We start from the raw sequence: 24,249 nt of genomic DNA, 5'->3' as shown, positions 1-24,249 counted from the left end.
GAAATGACGCTAATGAAGCAATTGAAAAAAAGGATATCGCAGAATTATTTGCTAAGCATTTCAGTAAAATTGGTGAAGAATTGGTTACAGATCTTTTGGATGAGTCATCAGACTATACACGATTTTTGCCCCAAAACGAAGATAAATCATTGTATATGCTACCAGTATCATTTGATGAATACCAAAAAGCTATTAGTGATTTAAAGAGAGGAAATTCGGCTTCAGTAGATGATATATCGACAAATCTTTTAAAGAAAATATCAGGAGTAATATGTGAACCTCTTACACATGTTATCAATACGAGCATAAAAAATGGTGTCTTCCCTGATCTTCTGAAAAAGGCTAAATAATCCCTATATTTAAAAAAGGTGAGGATCAAGATCCTAATAATTATCGTCCTATTGCACTCCTTTCGCCACTGACTCTATGAAATATAGACTTACATCATTTCTGGAAAAGATAATTTTTTTTCGAAGTTCCAGTTTGGCTTTTTAAAAGATAGATCGACAGAAGATGCCGTCGTCGCAGCACATATTTCCATTAATGATGCTTTAGATGATGATTGTTTAGCAGCTACATTGTTTTTTGATATTAAGAAAGCTTTCGACACTTTAAATCACGAAATTCTATTTAAAAAACTTGAAAATACGGGAATAAGAGGAGTACCTTTAAAGTTAATTAAATCATATTTACACAATCGAAGGTTTGTGGCGGATATTGATGGTGAATATTCGTCTGAGACATCGAATATTAATATCGGTGTACCGCAAGGTTCAATTTTAGGACCTTATTATTTTTAATATATATAAATGATCTCCCTAGATCTAATCCTGAACATGCATTAACAATTATGTTTGCAGATGATACTGCAGCAAGTTTAAAAGCACCAACATTAGATGCACTGAAAGAAAAACTGATGGAAGTTGCAAATCCATCACAAATTGGTTCCAAATTAACAAACTTGTCCCTAATTTTGATAAAACAGAATTTATTATTTATGGAAGATCAAATCAAAAGTTGAAAAATCTTTCTCTGAATAAAATTACCATTGATAATAATCATGAAATCAAAAGAGTATACACAGCAAAATATTTAGGTATCGTTTTTGACCCTACCATGAATTTTAAAACACATATTTCGTTGTTGAGACTAAAATTATCAAGAAATATAGTTATGCTCCACCGACTAAAATTTCTATTTTCATATAAGGTTCTAAGAATCCTATATTTTTGCCTAATTGATGCACACCTCCCATATTGCTCAGCTACATTTTTGCTGACTTTTACATCACATATTAAACCACTACAAACCCTACAAAATAAAGCTATTCGAATTCTAGATAAGTTTTTGCAACACCCGAGGAGTACAGATATCCACTCTGAAACATGTAGGCTACTTCTTACCTGTTTCTAGACATAATGACTCTTACACAGAAATTTCATCTGCTATTATTTAGTGTTTTTTTAAGATTCAGCATGTAAATATTTTTTTTGACCAGAGACTACTATCCAAACATCAAAATTCACTGATAACTAGATGTGTTAACCCGTATAAACTACCTCTGGTGAAAAATGACAGATCCCGTTTCAACCTCCGGTATATGATCCTACCAATAGCCAACAAATATTCATTAAATAAATTTGTTGAGTTACCAAAAGGATCTTTCAACAGACGATTAAAAAGTTATATAAATGGAATCTGCTTGCAAGAATGGTTGTTAATTTTTTTTTTTTTGTATTTTGGCCTCACTCCACTTACTCCACCTGAAATACCCTCATTAAAGATAATTTTTTTTTGAAATAGTGGTTCATTTTTGTTTGTTCTGTATCAATGAGGATTGTTAATTTTTGTTTATAAGTTTTTCCCAGTAGTCGAGCTTTTCTCTCCATTTGGGCAAGTCGAAGATTTTGATGAATATGAAATTTTGAATAAATGAATCTGAATCTGTGTGCCTATGATATGTCATCAGACGAAAAAAAAAATCCATTCTCTCCCCAATTTTTGGCTTGGTAGATTTACACTTACGTTGCACTCATCAACACAACATTGGACAAGTAACATCGTCTGAACGTCAAATATTCTGACAGTGATAGTATAAGCCCGTAATTACTCCAATTCTTGACCAGAAGCAACTATAATTTATTTGTAAACCTTTTTGCACAAAAATTAAGAGTAAAAACAAACACCATAAAGTATTTTTCAGGACAGCATAATGAAAGTAACAATTATATTTTTCATTTTCCCAGGGTACCTTGTCTAAGCAAGACTAATACAAACTTAACTGCACTGAAAATTATCAATTTTCTCAGAGTTGTTAATAATCAAATAGATCTCTTTTTTTGCGCACTTCTCAACCCTGTTCATGTTGACTAAACAGCCAGCAGCATCCGAAACTGAAATACTGTTTTCTACTTGAGCAGCAGAAATAATTATTTACAGAAATAAATTAGTTTCACTTCTTAAACAAATAATAATAATAATAATAATAGCAATAGTATTGGTAATAAACAATCATCTTCTCCCAAACAATCACCTCATTTAAACATAGGGATTTTAGTTTAACCCTAAAAACGGCTTCCGTTTTGCTGATGGTGTTTGCTCCTTTTAGATGTTGAAAAAAACCTTTTTTATATTTTCTTTGAAAATACCCTTGTCCTCAAAAAAGATATGAGAAAAAAAATTAGAAAGAAAACAAACAATTGTGGCCATGGAGCAAACCCAAGTCTATATTGCATGTAAATATTATAATTCCGGGGTAGTAAATGGATAGATCTAAAAGTAATGAATCCAATGATACAAAAACACTTGAACTAAAAAAACAACAACAATTTAATCATTCGGTAGCTAAGATTCAGCAGTACCCATCTGCATAATTATATATATATATATATATATATATATATATATATATATATATATATATATATATATATATATATATATATATATATATATCATATATATATATATATATATATATATTCAGGCTGAATCTTTTTTAGATTACAAAATATCTCGAAAATTAGTTGACTATTGCTGGAAAACAGACGTTCTTTCTATTTTTTAAAACAAGTTAAGATCATTGTCTAAGAAAAATTTAAATAATATCCTAGTTTAAACGAATGGATCCGAAACTAATCAATCTATTGGTATGAAAATGCAAATAAACAAAGGTGTTCAAAAATTTATATTGGAAAATACCGTTTTTCTTGTGAGAGGTAAACAGAGAAAAATGACAGAAATAAATGCAAGATCGATAAATCTCTACTTTACAAATCTACTGTCCACATTCGTCTTGCCTTTGATGTTTGCGATTAAATTATATGCCATACCAGTGGTTTGAGAAAATATAAATAAATTTTTAAATCATAGTGAAATCCTAAATTAAATCTTTTCGAAATGACCAGGTTTCCATTTTAGAACGACCGGGTTGTGCTCCTTGGGGGAATTTTTGATACATATTGCTTATCTGTAGTCTTCCGGTAGTGAAGGGAGAACTTTCCAGCCATTTGATAACTGGGATTTAGTTGAATCACTCTACCAAATTTACTTTGTCTTTTTTTTAAATTAAGAAACATATTGAAAATAGATGAAAGAAAAACAAAAATTAGAAAATTTTCAATCTTTCAAGCAAGTTTAAATCATTCTCTAAAAGAGAGTAAGTAAAATTTTAATTCTAGCTCAGTGAGGAGCAAACACATATCCAGAACAAGGTCAACAAATCAGGGGTGTTTTGAGCAATTTCGAGCTATTTAAATTTCAAGATTTTTGGGGGTGGAGGGGGAGAGGTCTTCGGTTTGTGGCTGTAAAAAAAATCAAAACTAGTTAGAAACATTACAGGCTATGCGGCCTGCCTGACATTCGATAACTTGGAATTAATCTAAAGCTTCTACCAAATTGTAATCTTTAAATTTTGCTTTAATTGTTCATTTAGATTGAGAAATATGTTGAAAGTAGGCGAAAACATACAAAAATTGGAAAATATCCAGTTTTCAAAGCATATTTAGATCAATCTCTAAGAAAATATCTAACTAACATTGTAATTCCGACTTAGTGAGTGGATAGATCTGAAACTAATGAATCCAATAATATAAATTTTTCTTCCCCTCCTTACTCAAAACGAACAACTCCAGAGTACATAAATATACTTACCGGATCACTGCTATCCAGTTTGTCACATATTACCGAAATGCTTACAGATGATGGGCCCTTCAGCCCCTAAAAAGCATAAGAAAAATATTAATTTGGCCCAAGAAACGAGCATTAGAATAGCATCAAAACAGTATATTAGAATAAAGTATTAGAGCAAAAATGTTAGAATATTATATCTTAATGTTTGGAATTGTTGTGTAAATTATGAAAACTATTAGAAAGAAAATTACTAGTATATTATACATTAACGCTTGTACCTGTTGTGTAAGATATGAAAACAAGCATTAGAAAGAAGTATTAGAAAAAAAGTATCAGCATATTATACATTAATGTCTGGAACTGTTGTGTAACATACGAAAACAAGTATTAAAAAAAAATATTAAAAAAGAAAATAAAAATTAAAAAAAAATGTGTTAGAATACTATACATTAATGCTTGGAATTGTTATGTAAGATATAAAAACTTGAATGTAAGATGAAAAAATTGAATGCAGGTGTAGTTGAAATAGGAATAACATAAATATTTGGAATGGAATATAACAAGTTTTCACCAGTGAGGTACGTTTCGGGGACTAATCACCTTCTGGCTGCCATCTTTTAGAAAATCTTGCTCTACGACTTAAAACTTGCATTGTAGGACAAAAACAAGCATTTTTCAGGGCAATGTTTCTTCCGACCAATCAGAATACATCTCTGCACCCCTATTTAGGAAAAATATTTGAAATTATATAAACCAAAGGGCTCGTATATTATATCAAGCAGTTTACGGTAGCAAACTGTAAGTAAGCAGCGATTCATCGCTCTAAAAAAATGGTCTGGATAATAATTAGTGCATCAAAAGAATTGGCATTTTGTGGTGATTCCACATATTTAAAATTCGTCAACTTTAATGATTTCCATCAAAAACTACGAGCCTGAGAAAATTTACCAAATTTTCTAAAAGGGGGGAAAACAACCCCAAACCGTCAAGTAATATTAATGATAATCACACCATCAGATTCAGGATATTAGAGAGCCCTGCTTAAGAGGTGTCAAGCCCTTATCTACAAAAATGAGGAATATTGTTTGTTTTTGTTTTGTTTTTGTTTTTTTACCAGAAAAAAATTACGGTGCGCGTTGATTTGCTTTAGTGTGTGTGTGTGTGTTTTTTAGCGGGGGTTGAGGAAGTGGCAGCTGCCCCTTATATACAGAATGATTTCTGTTAGTTTTTAGTTCTAACGTTGCACTTTACTTTCAGTTAAAAAAAGCTTTTTTTTATTTGATGTTACAATAAAGCTTAGACAGATTTGTATGTTCAATTTTAGTATTTCGCCTACTTAAATGCCATCAACCAAATTTTCAAAGTCCTATCTCTGGTTTTCCTCGCCACCAGTTATGAGTGCTGCCAAGGAAATTTGCCACAGGTATAAGGGCAATTACTACCAAGAGCTTTGTTTTCAAAAGAATTGAAAAGGGAATTTTCTCACTCTTCCATTTTTATACGTTATTTATATATATTCTTGTTTCCAAAGGGTTATAGTAACTCCCCTAATCCCCTGCTAGCGTCCATATCTCAAGTGCTTCCATCCTACGTCCGTCTACACCGAACAGCATCACAATAAACGCAATTCTTATAGAAAAAACTATATGAATGGAAATCCATAGCATAAAATCAGGATTAGAGCTCCAAACTTATTTCTGCGTGGATGAATACCACATTCGCTTCATCTCTTGCAGCCCTTACTGCCACCTCTGCCACAAAAGACCTCGTAATCCTGAATTTCTTTCGAGAGGACCACATTTCAGAGGTTTCTGCTTATTTTATATTTTTATCGATTCATTGATTAGCGATTTCTATTCGTTTAAAGCTTGAATTGTTACATGAATTTATTACTGCTTGTTTCCGGTTTTAATGTTGCTCTTTACTACGCTTTGAATAGCTTCTTTTTTTGGAAAACGCTTTAAAAGTAAATTTTGGCTGTTTTTTTTTAGTTTTTTTGGCAGTTTTTCTGCTCAAGAACTAAAATTTTGGACAAAATATGAATATTCAGTCGATGTTTTCCATCAACAATAGGTTTGCACAATAAGTTTTTAACAAAAGTTTTGCTATAAAACTTTAGGTTAATGGGGAAGGGGATTATTAATCTTGGCCTTCTAATGTCTTGTATAATTTGTGGTCTTCTATAGGGCTGAAGCCATTCCATTCCCTATACTAAAGACACTCTTGAATATACACGTAATTTTATTCGCCATTTTACTAAATGAATCTTTTTGTTTTATATTTTGGTGTACTGTTTATTGAAATAAGTGCATATTAAGATCATTTATTTTGAAAAAACTATGTCTAGTTGCCATTAAATCAATAAATAAATAAAAGGACGTCATGGATCTATACAACAAGATTTGAAACCTTAAATTTTGATTTAATTAAGGCTGTCTTCCTTCTAAAACTTTCAATTGAGGTATTTACATAGCCAGAAGCCTTAAAGCAGGTCAGTTTTTTTCGAATTTTTTGCCTTTTTTTCTTCCGAAATTTATTGTTCTCGTTAAGCTCTCCGCGGTCCAGTTCCTTACCCTTAAAATTTTGCACCGATCGGAGAGAAACAACGTTTGGCCTAAATTTTGGCCTAAATTTGGCTAAATTTGTAGGCCTGTTTGGCCTACTTTAGAATTTGTCGAAGAGAAGCAACCAGCCACCCCCTGGCTAAACTGCTATATGAATAGTTCAGACTTATTTTTTTTAATAATATCGGCGTTATATGACAAACTGGGTACTTGCGTATTATACTATTATCATTTATATTATTACTATTCACTATTATTAATTATATTACTATTATTATAGTATTATTATTAAAGTGCTTCATTTAATAAGTACCTGTTTCTTTGACAATAAATCCTATTGAAACATCACAAAAAATGTCGAAAATATAATACTTCAACCTTTATAGTGTATTCCTTTGATAATCTTCTGTTATTTTACACTGTGCAATAAAAAATTACGTTTCATTCATTCATTTCATTTCATTCAATTATCGTTAGCATATCCTCTGTACAAGAGTCTGAGCCCATACGAAGACTTTAAAAGTAAAAAAATCGAAAATACCAATTTCCAAGGTTTAATGAAAATCAGTTACCCTATCCCAACATATGGACATAATGCACATATGACCAACATGAACAGTCCATATTGGCCGGTTATCCGAAAAAGAAAGGGTTTTCTTGGCCCATAGACTGTTGCTAGCTAGGATTAAAAAATTGCTTTTTGGTCAATTATTATTGATAAAAATAGCTAAAAAATTTCATTTTAGTCTCTGTGAAACTTTTTATAGCAAGAAAAATATAAATTAGATTCCTTTTCACGAATAATCAAAATCACAATTTAGACAATGTATTTGAGGAAAATTGTAAATTCTAACGGAAGTTTTGATTTTTAAACTCGGCACAGAAGCTGTAGCATAGGTAGACTTATAAAGCATTCAAAACACCAGAGATGTAAACAACAATTACCGTTGAAAATCTTATATTAAAGCTGGATTTCAGGGCGAAAAATAATTTTTTTGAATTTTAAATCAGGAAAAGAAAAGAAAAACTGCAAAATGGCCGTACACTCTTTGTTACAGACGCATGTAAAGCAGTTTAATGGGATTTTTCCTTTGCCTTACATCTTTGTTAAACTGAAAGAATTCCATCAAATATAAATGCTTAATTTAGTACCCCTTGCAAAGGATGATACTAATGTACGTTGGGGGTATTTGAGCTGGGAAAAGGTTTTAAAATTTTTAATGAATGTCAAGATATATTCCTGATTCCAATACCAGATTTGAAGTCACCTATAAATAGTTCCCCTACCCCTTTACCCCGAATTGGGGTGCTGAAGGAATATTTCTGGAAACGCCCCTGTAACAGCTAGTCTTATTTGCATTCCAGTCGATGAGTGTTGTGAATTATAGTCTCTATCGTAGAGATAAGGATCCTGCTTTTCGGATCCCTTCTTGGTTGAGGAAAAGCCTTCCTACAGTTGTGATCATTGCTCCCCATGTGCATAGGAAATGAGATCTCTGACACACCAAATTTACATCAGTAGCGAAATTTCTTTTCGGAAAAGTATTTATTAGGGCTGGTTCGCGCCGGAGATGCAAAAACATTCGAAGTTACCTACTATATATGCTATGACTAACACTGAATTTGCTTCTGTTAGGGATGAAGACCCTCCATAACAGATTTTACTGCAGTAGCGAAATTTTGTTTTGATAAAGGCACACAGCTATTAGCACTATCGTACAGCAGAGATTCAAGTATATTTTGTGTAGCCTACTTCCCCTCGCAATAACACTCTAAGAAAGGGAAAAACGCGTCCATTGCTTAGCATTCATCAGCGTAATATTTACCAAATATGCTTTAAACGGACAGAGAGGATTACTCCCATAAATTTACTCTATCTTAAATGTTGCCATAGATGAGATAGTAATTTTAAGAAATGATTACACTCCGCTGTGCTCTCTGACAGCAATTTGCGTGACGTGACATGAAATGGGTTGTCCCCTCCGCAATCCTTCGCTCCTTACGCTAAAGTTTGACTCTTTACCACAATTCTGCTTTTTAAAATAATTAAAAGCTTTAGTATAAAGAGCGAGGGATTGCGGAGGGGACAATCCATTTCATATACGGAGTAATTTCTGTTCGTTTTAAGTTTTAATGTCGCTCCTTACTTTCAGTTAGAAAAACTAGTTTTTTTTTATGCAATAATTTTCAGAAATGATTACACTCTGGTGTGCTCTCTGACAGCAATTTGCGCGACTTAACAATACAATTAGACCTAAGATCTCGCTATATTGCAATAGCTATATCAGATTGGAATGCATAATTGAATCCAAAACAATTAAAAAAGCAATCATATTTAATTTGCGAGACATCTGCGAAAATAGCTTTTACTGTCTAGCAGATTAAAGTAAAGACAGTCTATGGTTTTATCCTTGACACGAACACAATGCGCTTTTTAAAACTTAATGTCATATTTTTTTTCTATATTAAACTGTTGGTTCAGAGACCAAAACATGAAATGTCTTTTTCATCTGTAAGCACAGTAAATTATACTGGCGCCAAGGTCTAATAATAATGAAAGAATAATATTTACGTTTTTCCGCTTCAACATATTTTGTCAAAAAAGAAGAATATCATCACATTAGCTATTAACACAGTAATTTTTCTTCGGTACGAAATTTGGGAAGGGGGCCTATTTATACATTTCCGTAGAAAATCTGTAGAATGCGTTTTGGATTCAGTAGCATTTCCGTAAGCCACTAGGTGACACAAAAGTCTAATATTCCAAGTCTCAACAGTCTCAAGACCGCTAAACCCGGCACCACTTTCCATTCTAATCATTCACAGTTACAATATTGGAATTTTGTCCAAAGCCCCAGAAATACCAATGCCCAGTATCAAAGACAAAAAAGTCACAGATCAGATCGTATCAAAATTCGAGTATGACATCAAACCAAAAACCAGAATTGATAGCATTGGTAGATATTATAAGAAACGGTTGAATATAACATTTTAAGTAGGATACTGGTTTTCCGTAGATTCCGTAACTGCGTTCTTTTATCCGTAGACAGACATCAAATTCCGTAGATCTACGGAAAATCCGTAGAAGTGAGAACGCTGCGCTGAAGTTATTCCGTCTCAGTTCATGAAAATAATCATAAAATTTATTTTCAGCTCTGTTACACCGGATCATCGAAAGTGACAAAAACGGTCTTGATTTTCTTTGACACCGAACCTTTCACTTATGATAAATCTGTAAACGCTGGGCAGATTTCCGCAATAGATTTAAATTCCAAACGGGTTAGAAAGACTTTTTGGGAGATATACTTTTTATTTCTTTTTGACCAGTTCAATTTATTATGGACGGGACTAAGTATACATCTAATTTAAAAATAATAAAATATTGCTCTAGCGGTCTAGGTGCTATAGAGACTGAATGTTTGTGTACACGAAGAAAGGTATAAGAAATACGGAAATAAAACGGAATAATTCTGATTTTTTAAAACTCGTTTTCAAAATGGACTGATGAGCAGATACTTTTTTCTTGAGAGCGAATATAAGTGAAAAAGATGTGAAAGAAAAGTAGTGAAATAGATATAAGTGAAAAATATAAGAGAAAAAAGAGGGGTACAAAACGGACTAGGCTTTACAAGACATATATCTTGAACTGATACAGATAAGAGAGAACAAACAGGTATAATTTTAAACAAAACACTGAAAAAACAAAACAAAAAACAGACTTTAAATAATAAAATTATGAATATATCTACTTTACGTCCAGGAGCGCTTTATTAACGGAAGGAGCGCTTTACGAACCAAAAAAAAAGTTAAACTGAAATTTAATTAAACGCAAAATAAAGAAAAAACACGTAAAAAAAATTAAAAAAAAACTTAAAAAAACAATTGAAAAAATCTTAATAACCTTCAAAACATTGCAATCACTGTAAATGGCCTGAATAAGCACACAGAAATGACAAAATATTGTCTCTGGCACACCAAATTGTCTCTCGTAGAAACAGATTGGCAATGAGATTCGGTGAAAATGAAATGTAACATTTATTTGAAAGAATTTAAGTAAACTTCGGGTCATCACCAATTGTTTCAAATAAATCAAGTATTTTTATTGGCAAATAAAGGAAATTCTATTGGCAAAAACATTTTCACCAGCGGAAAAGCGGCTTTGCCAGCAGTGGCATTGGTGGGGGGGGGCAGTTTCCCCCTATAATTTAGAGAAAAATTATTACATAGCCTATGCTCCTTAACACTCTGGATACAGACCCTTCTTGCCCCACATTAAAAATGTTGGAGCTAAGCCCCTACTTGCCAGTGCGAATAAACTTTTTATGGTAAACTAAAAATTGTATTTACTGACCTCTTTATCCAATGACCGTCTTAGAATGAGATCTTTTGTACCGGATTTTATTTCAACGGGTATTTCTACATCCTGTGGCGAAAGCCTTAGAGATATTCCAGATTTTTTCTCTATTTCTCCGAGAATCTCCAATGTACCTGAAAAAATATTTAATCAAATGATCATAAATACCGATAAGAAAATAAGAGAGAATAAAAAGAATAAAGAGAATAAGAGAAAATAAAAATAAAGTAATGAGGTACCAAGAAATACGAGTTCATTCGAGATATTCGGTTTTTTAATTCAAATACAGCCGAATCTTGTAAATTCGAATCTGGCAGAAAGTGCGAGAAAAATTAGAAAAAAAGAATTTCAAAATCAGGAGAATTACAGAGAAATTGATAAGTAATTTACGCAATAACATTCAGATTTACGAGGGACAGGGGTCCAAAGTCCCCCACCGTGCTTACTTTCATAATGGTGAGTACCCAGTATTATACCGAGCATGTTACCCAAGCATAACGTTACCAAGAAATCGTCAATAGCTGAGAGAGATGCAATCAATGATATTAGGGCTTAAATAGCCAATATAAGAAAGTTCACATCAATTAAAATACATTTTGCTATTTTTTAAAGTAATTGCGTTCAGTTCAAGATTATGGATGTATATGTCAAGTAAAGGGAAAGGCAAAAGAAAATGACTACAAAATGACAACAAAAGGGAAAAAAGGAAAAGAGAAAAGTAAAGTAAAAGAAAAAAACCGCTGATTCCGCTGTCTTCCGTGAAAAAAACATAAGACTTGACTCTGATCCACGGGCTGGTTGTTTTGGTTGTCCTCTACCCAGGGGTGAATATCCGGTATTTTTATTCCAGGAGGGGGTAAGAGAGGTTCATATCCGGATAGTCAAGGGGTATGAGCTATATAATAATTTTCCTCAAAATTATTCGGGGGCAACTGCCCCCACCCCTGAAAAAGACGCCCTTGCCTCTGCCAGAACCTAGTGTCTGAGTTTTGCAAATTTTTGAGATAATCGCAATATACTGATTTTTTTTTTAATTTTAGGAGGCAAAGAAATAAATTAAAAATAAAGAATTTCGTCAGCAGGTTTCTCGAATTTTGTTTTTTCTCCGTCTTTGCAACTTCTTTTTCTTGGAACTCTAACCACTCACGTCACAAAACAACTCATAACTATCAATTTTTTAATTATAACACAGCATAAAATGACTAAGAATAAAGTTGAATATACTAATATTTGAATTATTCATATTTTTCAGAGGTTTATCAAATCATGATCACTACAATGTAATAAGGAAGTTCTTTTCTATGATTTCCTTTGGTGAAATATGAGGATAAATAATAATTTAAATTCTTGCATAATAGGAAGAATGTGCTCAGACTTTTGAAAGTAACTCTAAAGCTAGAAATCTAAACTAGAATTTAAATTAGAAGGCCTATTTGTTTATTATATGATTGGCACCGTATTCGGGGGATGGTTAAGCGGTTTGAACCCCCTCCCCCCAAAAAAAATACGACTCGTAAAAACATAACAAAATGCATAAAATACATTTTTGATGCGTTTTTAAAGTTTTTTAAATCCCCTCCCACGAAAACAGACAACCCCTCAAACAAAAATCCTGGATATGGCCCTGTCTGTGATAAAGGATCCTCTTCCAGAATCGAAGTAAATTAAACGCAGAAAGGTAGTCCTAAGCAAAACATAGTTTGCATTAACTAAGTTAGGTTAGAAAATACAGTGTTCATAGCAAGCAAAAATATTAGACACCACCAATCGATGTCACCAATCTTAGATGTCACCAATCGATGCAGAAAAGTCGATGACTTTTATGTATGGTGCATCTCAGTCAAACTGAAAAACTTGCAAATACTAGTTTTTATTTTCGACGAAGAAGATGAAGAACATGAAAACTTTCTTTTTCGATTGTTATTTTTTGACAGACAAATTATATAAAGAAATAAATGTAACCAAGTATAAGGGTTGAGAGCCTAGATTTTATTATGATAATTTTAAACTAAGAACGAGAAGAGGCCAAAAGTGGTAAAAATCTATGTTTCGATACAATAATAACAATATATACAGTACTTAGGCACGGACGTATCCAGGAGGGGGATGTTAACCGACTTGACATCCCCCACTCTAAATTTTGCCCGACTCGTCAAAAAGTTCCACTGATGCATGTCAACATATTTTTCATGCGTTTATAAAAAAAAATTTTAATATTCCCTCCCCCAAGGAAAATCCTGGATGCGATCAGGTGCCGAAGATTTCAATATAACAGCCAGAATTCTTTTTTAATATAAGAAACCATTTTTTAATAGAAACAAGGAAAAATTTGTACGTGAGAGAGAAAACCATTATTGAATATAAAATAATTGAGATAATCAAAAAAATGAATATAAACCCAGTGTTGAGGCCTTCAAGTCTACAGTTGACAAAGACTGGTGCAAGAAACCTTGGCTCACAATATGGGATGCACCTAACGAGTTGAGTTATCATCATCAGTAACCAGCGTTCACAGGACTTGTCCTTATCGCTGGCAAGTGCGATTTAAGGTAAGCCACAAAACTTAAATTTTCGTCACCTAATAAGAACAGTGGAATCAAAACTGTAAGAGCCATCTCTCGAGCTATACACTACAAAAAAAGAACTCCCGATTAGCGATTTGGCAAGTCAACCAATTGGTTTGTTGGGATTTGTGACTCTTCGTTTTTATTTGTCATTTTGGACAACCTCGTAATCGACTTTGTAAAAACCCCATGCAGGGCTTCTAAGAGCCTCGAATTTTTGGGGTTTCTCTAGAGTTACCAAAAGCAAAATTGAGTTCTCAGAATGTCATAAAAAATGACGTTCATAAAAACACAAACTAATATCTTAATCGTAAATTTTCACGAATATGGGGATAGTGGAAGCACTGCGACCATCCCATTTTACTTACTCTCTTCGTTTCATTATCACTAATTATTTTACTATCTTGTTTCAATTACTTTCTTATGCTACTCTCCTATTTTCCATTTTACTTTCTCATTTTCATTATCATGAGAATAAGAGTGAACAATTCACAAAAGAGGCTTTACAACTAGTTGTTTTTTTGTTTTTTTTGTTATTTTCTATTTTGTTGATTAATTATTTTGTTTTAGTTCGTGTATTATGTGATGTTCATGAGAGTAGCTAGATGGGCGAAATTGGGCAGTACAACCTAGAAAACTCATTTCTTTAGAAAAATCACAGAGGGCGAGTGTTGTTTCGACAGATCGGTCAATTGCCAACAAAAGTATAAACCCTTTTCTACACCAATGGTCATATTTCTTGAATAATGAAAGGTAAAATTAGAAGATGTTAATCGACTGGAAAGCGGGAAGAAATAAGCCCTTATATCTGATACCAGTTTGTGCAGTAATATGGTGGTGATCAGCGTTTTTTTTACTTGTTCCCAGGGGACTCCCCAATTTCAAAAACCACCCACACCAGAGTGGCTTGAGTGTGTCGCGCATCATGGGAAGTAAACCACGCTTAGCGCTAAAAGATAAGGTATGGTGGAAGTGTAACACATGAAGTGGAACAAGTGGTAGGTCCCAGCTGTGTTGCTCACTTTTTTGGTACTTCGAGTTGTGTTGTTCTCAGGGCCTCGCTTGTTCACTTTTTTCACAAAATTTCAGATAAGTTAATTTTTACAAAAGAACCATTGTTTTTTTTAACACAGTTGTGATTCTACGTTTGAACAAAAAAAAAGAGAAAATTCAGGCTGTAGGTTGAACAAAACCCATTCATGCTCATTTATGCTTGAAATAGAGAAGGGATCTATGTCAGTAGTTATTTATAACGGTTAATTAAACAGTGTTTCGTAATTCATATAAAAACAGAGCTACTTAATAAAGATTTTGAGCATTTCCACACATGCGGAATAACAAATACACCTTGGTCCGTCAACCCCCCCTCCCCTTAAAAAATAAGACTCAAATTTTCGTGATTTAGAAGTTTTTTCGTACTTTTGACCCTCCCCACCTCCTATGACCGAATTTTCCAGTCTTGGAGGCGCGCCTCCCTAGGGAGCCACGGGCTAGTCTCGGGGGAGACGCGAATTTTTGCTAAGAAGAACAAAAGAATTGAATTAAATTAAAATTATGCCGTCACACAAAATATTTTAAGACACTAACAGTTGACTATAAGGTATGATGAACTACAAAGTAAATCATGCAAAGTGAATATGGTGTACAAATACAATCAGTGTCCCTCTCACGTCTTCCTCCGAGATGTATCGGTTCCTTCCCCACCGAAAAATATGTCTTGCCATTAAATAACTATAGTCGATATATTTTTTTTGCACTTTTACGAGTACAACACTTTTTCATAGTAAAAGGTAAATCCAAAACACATGCTTTGGAACAGTAAACTCTGAAATTTAGGAATACTGGGTATAGATTTGATTGGTCGTTATTGAGTCACACTAAATAACCGCCACATCACACGTTAAATAACGGCCACTCACACGTTATTTAGATGCTTTTTTAATATAACCTCGGATAGTTGCCGATGTTTCTTTCAAAAAGTTTGATATTTTGGAATGGTAAAAAATGTGTTCTGCGAAACATGTGACATCTGAAAAATTAAATTTTTCATGGCCATAATATAACCCCCCAGGACTTTCTGCATTAGCTCAAATGAAACTAAAATGTTCGTTGTTATAGGAAAGGAGCTATGTGTAGCTATTAAATTATAGATATCGAAATTTTATAAGCTTTGCACAAATAAGCCAGCACAGTCATCTCATTAAGGGACAATATTATATAATTGTTGTTTGTTGTCTTTGTAAGAGTTTGTCTTAATAAATATTTTAGTTATACAATTTTTTGCGTTTGTGTTATTTTATAAAATGGAAGGGAAGCGGTATATGAACAAATATTTTCAGGGAATAATAATAATAATTAAAACTCTTGCTCGACAGCGTAGAGGGAACCGGACGTTGGCACCGTTAGCCGTCTCCAAAGTGTTCTGCCCTGTGTGAGGGTTAGAGGTTCATCAGGGTCAGTGTTCCCGGTAGTGAGTCAACCACGGAGGAAGTCCGCCTTGTGCGTGGTCTACCTCTGGGGAGTTTTTGGCCATTTGCAGCTAGATCGAAGTCGAAGATAAGTCGGGCAGGTATTTGAGATGGCAAGTGAAGTAGATGACTTGGCAGCGACAAAGCAGCGAGCGAGAGTCGAGCTGCTCAGGCAGGGTTAGCAATTTAAAACATGGGAGGATCTCCAAGCTCTGTAACCTGTTAAACAATCTAACACCTTCGATTTTACGGAGGTGTTTCGTTTGGACAGCATCTAACTTAATCATCTGTGTCATCGACCAAATCCCTGACGAGTACAGCATAACAGAAGCTGCCGAGGCAGAGTAAATTCACACTTAAGTGAGGCGGCTGATCTAGGCTTCTTAAATATTCTTCTCAGAAGACGGCATTCGCCTTTGTAACCCTCTTCGATATCTATGCATCAAGATTCCCATTTGAGCAGACAATTGAACTAAGATGGGTGAGCTGCTTGCTATCTCAGCATTCTGTCCACTCACCTCTACAGATGTCGGGGGCTGGATGATGCCTTGTCCACAGCTATTATTTTGGTCTTGGACCAGTTCAATTTAAAATCAAGTTTTTCTGCGACAGACGCTACCTAAGAAAGGAAAAATCGGCACTAATAAATTCTAAAAAGAAGCTAACAATTGTTTTATACTTAATATAATACTGATTAAAGAGAAACTGGAGTTCTCTTAGAATTGGCTCACAATTCTTGCCATGAAATTTGTCACAAGCGGGGGAGGGCTATAAAGTTTGGAAAATAAACTTTAAAGCTAAAAAATTGTTGCTAGAAAGTTAAATACAGCAATGAATAATGTTAACCTCTGATAAGCGTTTGTTTGTCACATAATAAGTACTAATTTGAGATCTGATTTCAGATTTTGTCTATTGCCCCTAACTTTAGAAAATGATTTCTAAGTTAGATTTTTTAGTGAACTGAGCGGGACAAACTTCGCATGTGGTAGTTTATTCGTACGTGTCAAGTCTATTGACGCCATGGGAGTTCCACGTTACTGTAAACCTAATAAACTACAATGCCTAACTTATTATTAAATTAAAAAACAAAACAAGTTTTTTTCAACTAAAAGTAAGGAGCAACATTTGACTTAAAACGAACAAAAATTATTGCATATATGAGGGGTTGTCCCCTCGTTAATACCTCGCTCTTTACGCTAAAGTTTGAATTTTGTTCCAATTCTTTAAGAATAGCCCCTGAATTTACAAAGGCCGTTTAATTAGAATAAATAGCTCCTTTGAAAGTACTAAAAAAATAGCGTAAAGAGCAAGGTATTAACGAGGGGGAAACATTTTGTTTAATTTCTTATCGTTTTTTAAATAATAATGAGAAATCCGGCGCCCCCTTCATAGAAAATTCTCTTCTCCCATGAAAAATTTCTCCATGGAAAGATCCTCCCTCGTAATCCTTTCCCCACGACCTTCCTCTGCTAGAAAAAAATCCCCCCTGAAAACGTCTGTATACTTCCCAATAACCAATACTAAATGTAAGCAATGGGCAAAGTTTGTAACTTGCAGCCCTTCCCCTGGGACCTTAGGGGAATTATGTCGCCCTCAAAAACATAGTTATTATATATTTTGACTATGCTGAACAAAATTGCTACCTTAAAATTCTGATCTGGTGAATTTGGGAAAAAATGAGCGTGGGAGGGGGCCTAGTTGTCCTCCATTTATTTTGGTCACTTAAAAAGGGCACTAGAACTCTTAATTTCTGCTCGGATGAGCCATCTTGCGATTCTAGGACCACTGGGTCCTTGCGATACCCCTGAAAAAAAAAACAAAAACGCATCCGTGATGTTTCTTCAGGCAAAAAAACAAAATTCCTCGAGATTCTCATCGAGATTCTCATAGATTTTCATCGAGATTCTATAACTTTTAAGGGGTAATTCCGCCTTTTTTCGAAACTAAAGCAAACTTTATCAGGCTCGTAACTTTTGATGGGAAAGAATAAACTTGAAGAAATTAACATATTTGAAATCAGCACAAAAATCCAGTTCTTTTGATGTATCTATTGGTATCAAAATTTTGTTTTTTAGAGTTTCGGTTACTATTGGGCCGGGTTGCTCCTTGCTTACAGGCCTTTGGAATTAGGCCTTTGAAGTGTTACTCGAGAGGTGTTATGTTTTTATGTGCAAAAGAATTTCTTTGTAGAGTACGGAGAGGGAGGTAACAATTCTAAAAGAGTAAAAATATATATAAAAAAATAATACATAATAGGCAAAATCTTGATAACTGTGATATTGAAGCAGTTCGCTGTAACAAACTAAGTAAGCAGCGACAGGGCTCAATAATAACCGAAACTCTAAAAAACAGAGGTTCAATAACAATAGATCCATCTAAAAAATTCAATTTTATGCTGATTCAATATATGTATGAAGTTCCTTAAGTTTAGTGTTACTCATCAAAAGTTGTGAGCCTGAGACAGAATGCCAAATTTCTGAAAAAGGGAGAACCACCCCCGAACGCTAGGTAATCTAAATGAAAATCACCCCATCAGATTTACCATATGAAAGAACCTTACCATAGAGGTTTCAAGCTCCTATATATTACAATGTAGAAGTTTGCATTTTTTTTTTTCCCAAAAGAAAGATCACGGATGTGTGTTAATGTGTTGCTTTTTCTCTTTTTTTCTCCACGGATGGCCGTACCGAACCGGTGATCCTAAAGATCGGAAGAGGGCTTATTTAATCGGAAATCGAAAGTTCTAGTGCCATTTTTAGTGACCAAAATATTGGAGGGCAGCTAGCCCCCTCCGACGCCCCAATTTTCCTCAAAGTCATATGATCAAAATTTTGAGAGCCATTTTGTTCAGAATAGTTGCAAGGTTCAATAGCTTTGCCTTTGGGAATAGCATAACCCCCGCAGCCCATGGGGAAAGGACTTAAGTTACAAAATTTATCTATTGTTAACGTATAGTATATGTTACTGTAAATTATACAGTTATTTTTTCTGGGGAGAAGGAATTTTCTGCCTGGGGGACTTTCAAAGGTGAGAATTTTCCATAGGGTAGGGGCGGGGTTTCCAGGTGGTGAGCTCTTCAGGGGAATTTTAAACCGGGGGAATTTTCCAGAATTTCTATGCAAAATTTCTCATATTTGTTTTACTTTGTCTTTGCCAACTAAATTTAACATGGGGAGATATTCCAGGAGAAATTTTCAGCGGGATGGGGATTGTCTCGAGGATAATTCCATCGGGAAATTTCCCGTAAGAGAAATTCTCCCTGGGGAACGTTTCACTGGGGATGGAGGGATTTCCAGGGAAAATTTTCCAAGGAGGGTGGATTTCCAACACGATTCGAAATAGGATCAGAAATTAAAGTCTTTTTCAAATGGAAGTATACCAAGGAGTACTTTTAGGCAGAATCATCCACAAGGAATTTTCCTGAAGGATTTTTAGCGAGTATGGAATTGTCAAGGATAATTTACTGGGGCCGGGGTATTCTACAAGAGAGGAAGTATATTCTAAGAAATTGTCTGTGGGGGAGGGAATTTTTCATAGATAGGGCTAGATTTCCCGGCATTATTTGAGAAACGATCAGAAATTAAATAAAAAAAAAAATCTTTCAACTGAAACTAAGGAGTAACAATAAAAAGAACCGAAATTATTCCGTATATGAGGGGGCTGCCCCCTCTTCAATACAACGTTCTTCGCGCTAAAGTTTGACTTTTTGTCCCAAATCTTTAAGAACGACTTCTGAAACGCAAGGCCCATTTAAACAGAATAAGAAGCTTTTTTCAAGTTCTAAAATACCTTAGCGTGAGGAATGAGGCATTGAAGAGGGAGCAGCCCCCTTATATGTGCAATAATTTCTGTTCGTTTTTGGTTTCGATGTTACTTCTTACTTTCAATCGAAAAAAACCTGTTTTTTTTTTATTCAGAATGAAGAGGAAGAACTCGAAAGACCACCATACATATGCACGTTTGGGGCTGGCCTTCACCCCTCCCCTCCATTCATTTAAAAGCAATATTTTCAATCTACCCTGAGATGCTATAAATCTAGTAATTAAAGCCTTGCAGCAAAATGGCTTGGCATGTTATGTTTAAAGCTACATTCATACTCATGTGCTAATGCAACGATGTAAATTTCAAGGTTAATAATTTCATATTAGTAATAAAAACATATTCTAATTATTTCTAAGCTGACAGGTCTAGATCTGTCCATGCTACGTCGAATCAAAATAGAGGCCCAAAAATTATTTCTAAGGAACTTATCCGACTTATGTTTATTTGCCTTAAAAAATTGCAACCCTTGGAGAAAGACAACAATATACCCAATGCTTCCGCTTTGGTCTTCAACTAATGCCCCTCCCCAATACTATGACCGCCAAAACCTAGAAAGAATGTGACTTTCCGTACAGTGATCGAATAAGTAATGCCTTTAATTGAACGCATAACTTATGCATAAAGATCATACCCCTTCCTCCTTTTGATATTCTCGAGTCCTGTCATTTTAGTTCCTTTATTTCCTTTCTTGAAAACGCAAATTTCCCAATGTAGCCTGCTTGACTTTTTTTTAACTAAAATGATTGCTAGGGGCTTCTTCCTCCTTTCATGATAATTTTTTTTAATTCACTTGGGTGCATTTTTGCTAAATTTTCTCCATTCTTCTAATTCTTTCTTTATTTCAAATCTATGGTTTTATAGCCCTTAATATCCTTTGTATGACTTGGTTACGATCTTGCTTTTATACAACACCGTGAGAATCATTCGAACAAAATATTATCTAAAAGTCTAATATTACAACCCAACTATCGTATTCTTGAATTTTTTCTTCTTTTTAAATTAATGATTAAAAAAAAACAGCAAAAAGAAATGAAATATATTCTTCAATAAGTTATTACATACGAATTCCGTTTGTTTTTGTTTAGAATATATGATATCAGTTAATAAATCCAGTATTTGGTTTCTCAGCACTCGAAACCACAAGAATTGACGCAGGAAAGATATCAGATTGATTTCTTTCCGTTATTACCCATCCGTTACAAAACAGGACGCGCCTACAGCTATGTCAGGGCTATTATTGTTAAAAGTTTAGCTATTACAGGCGAAATTGAACAGGTCAACCATATTTTATGCTATTTCTATAATATATTACAATATTGGTAGTTAATGGTACGGAATACACCCAAGAAGTGAAGATAATCCTAATGAAATATAACCTTCATTGGCTTCATATAAGCTTTAGTTAACATAATGGTATAATTTGGGCTATATATTTGCACATTAGGGGGGGAGGGGTAAAGTATTTGGACAGCATCCCTAACCTAGCATAACCCCACCTCTCATCCCCTTATGTGCAAATATATAGCCCAAATTATACAAATCTAATGCGTTCTGTTTAAGTCTAAATAATTGTGTCATCCCGGTCTTTGTTGTTATGAAACCGGTTTTCTGAGATCTAACCAAAGCGCAATTCCTGAGTATGTTCCGTATAATTAACAAGAACCCAATATTTTTACAATATTTTTCTTGTCGAATGTTTAGTTTCAACACTTACCGTAGTTGTTTGTAACTAAACTTAACATTCTCAATGTCTATAGTAAATGGATTTTTGGAAGATGCACAGTTCACGAATCCTGGCTATGATTAGGGGGGGGGAATACTCCCCTAGATTTTGAAAATAAACTTTTTGGTATTTTTTTTTAGAAAGGCGAAAAGGCAGAATGCCCCAATATTTATATTTATTTCCATCTACATAAGAAAAAAACAATTAAAAAAAACATTCTTCTCCCCTACATTTTTCTGAATTCATAACCCTTGGTTGCAAATTCATATCTTACAACAGTGAGGGGCTCACTAACAATACAAGCTAATGTTTTAAGAGCGAAATAATAACACAACCATCATTAAGGAAATAAAGCTTCCTTTAGGGGTATTTTAGGATTTGAGACGTCAGGTCACAATTAAAATAAGGAATAAATTAAAGGAATAAAATAAAACCCACCGATCACTGATCCGACTTCAATGTCTTCGCCGACGAAGAATATTTCAGAGGATCCTCCTTTCTCCAAAAAGCAACGATTATCTAGAAAAGAAAAGCTGATTTAAAAATATATACAAGATGGGCCAACATCAGGACCATACCTACTATACATATACCAGGCACGTACGCAGGAATTTATTTCGGGGGGGGGGCAAAACCTTCGAAACAGCAGATATAAAGAAGCACTTTTTTATAGTAACTAAATAAATGCAAAAAGCACGTATATCGGAAAATACAAATTAACTCTAATCAGTAGTATTGTAGCAAATGGGGGAAAGAGACCGAGGCCTCAAAAGTACGTTTTAGACTCAGGTTATGTTCATAGCGATTTAGAACCAGTGATTAATCTATTATATCCCACTGAAAGGGAAATTTTAGGGTTAATAGTGCAATATGGGTGCTGTGGGGGTAGTTCTTCTATTGCAAAAACGTCGATTTTAATGAAAAATGATAGTTTCCGAAATTGATCCATTAAAAGCTGTACTTTATCCTGAAAACGCCATAATATCAAGGATAATTCTATTTTGCTGTGGAAAGCAAACTCTTTTGCAAAACAAAATAACAGGACAATCGCTAATTACTTCAAAGAGGGTAAAAAGTTAGACAGAAAATGGGTTAATATTTGGGCAGTGACGATCAGATAATTGCATGCTGTAAAATCCCCCCCCCCCAAAAAAAGCTTCATACATGTATCTAGATTCTTAAAAAATGTGCTACTTTTGCCAGAAATCCCAAGAAACCATGGGGGAATTAAACATTTTGAAAATTTTCGGTGGGGTGCCCGGGCCCGAAGCCCCCCCCCCTGCGTACGTGCCAGACATATACTTACTTTACTATACTATAGTTACTATACTATGCTTTACGTTTCTTTCAACCCGAAAAACCTTACTTTCGTCTCTAACTTTTACTGCATAAATCCTATTTGTATTTGTTTCAACTTTCAATTATATATATTCACTAGCATAAATGCAGCCTGTGATAGTTTTGCTATTTAGTAATCGCACCCACTCACAAAAGTTCCTGTTCCCTAAAAAAGATTAGTTTGGACATCGCCAAGGCAGAACTAAGGGTGCAAATCTTTAAATTTTTGCAGAAGGGTGCAAATAAGGTTTCTAATCTTTTCTTGGGGGGAAAATTTTGGCTCAAGGATTTGCCCTATTCCCATTTGATTCCTGTGCCCCTTTGGTGCCATACCCCAATACTACTTTTTGCGGAAAACTGTGGAAACAGAAAGTGTGTCTATTTGAAGATCCAATTTTTCGATCTCTCAAAGAGAATTCAATTAGTTATAAATTATTATTAGGCATTGGGATTGCTATTACGGGTAGGGTAGGAGGATTTCATAAGGTAGGATTTAAGGGGAATGGGAGGTTCCAGAGAGGGTATTAAGAGGGAGGCTTTGAATAGATTGGGATGGAGGAAGAGCGTGCGTACCTACGTTGGCCTCAGGTTGCTTGGTGCTGCGGTGAGTAGTTACTAGTAGTAGTAAAAATCATTGCTAAAATTAAGATTAAAACATTGAGAATTTCCAAAATGAACAATGAAAGATTGATAGAAATAAAAATTCAATATCAATACGGCTCAAGACCGAACCTGAATAGGTATACTTCAAATTAAATTAAAAAAAAAACAAGGTTTTTCAACTGAAAGTAAGAAGCAACATTAAAACTTATAACGAACAGAAATTATTACGATATGAGAGGGTTCGCCCCCTCACCAATACCTGGCTCTTTACACTAAATTTCAAAATTTGTTCCAATTCTTTAAGAATGGCCCGTGAATCACAAAGGGTTTAATTAGCATAAATAGCTCTTTTGAAAGTACTAAAAAAAAACTTTAGCGTAAAGAGCGAGGCATTGACGAGGGAGAGAATCACCTCATATACGTAATGATTTCTGTTCGCTTTAAGTTTTAATGTTACTTTCAGCTGAAAAAAAAATTCTTATTTAATTTCTGATCGTTTTTTAAGTGATGCTGGAAAATCCGGCGCCCCCTTCATGGAAAATTCTCTACCCTCATAAAAAGTTCTTCCATGGAAAGATCCTCCCACATAGCCTTCTCTCCCTGACCCCCCCCCCCCCCCCCGAACAGAAAAAAATACCCCCTGTAAAACGTCTGTATATTTCCCAATAACTAATACTATGTG

The 24,249-nt window shown here is 34.3% G+C and overlaps 1 protein-coding gene across 3 annotated transcripts in view; it reads right to left on the bottom strand.

The window, feature by feature from the left end:
• The window catches only part of LOC136036908 (cadherin EGF LAG seven-pass G-type receptor 2-like), a 183,977-nt gene that overhangs the window by 79,227 nt on the left and 80,501 nt on the right, over positions 1-24,249 (bottom strand). For all 3 annotated transcript variants that reach the window (XM_065719284.1, XM_065719285.1, XM_065719282.1), the window contains exons 3-5: positions 22,065-22,145; positions 11,047-11,183; positions 4,153-4,218 (exon numbers count right to left, since the gene is read on the bottom strand). In XM_065719284.1, the coding sequence (XP_065575356.1) occupies positions 4,153-4,218; positions 11,047-11,183; positions 22,065-22,145 (284 nt within the window). The remainder of the gene's footprint in view (positions 1-4,152; positions 4,219-11,046; positions 11,184-22,064; positions 22,146-24,249) is intronic.

This window comes from Artemia franciscana, chromosome 16 (assembly GCF_032884065.1).
Source record: "Artemia franciscana chromosome 16, ASM3288406v1, whole genome shotgun sequence".
NCBI classification, from domain to species: Eukaryota; Metazoa; Arthropoda; class Branchiopoda; order Anostraca; family Artemiidae; genus Artemia; species Artemia franciscana.
The sequence above is the reverse complement of the archived record's forward strand: the minus strand, read 5'-3'. Positions and strand labels throughout refer to the sequence as shown.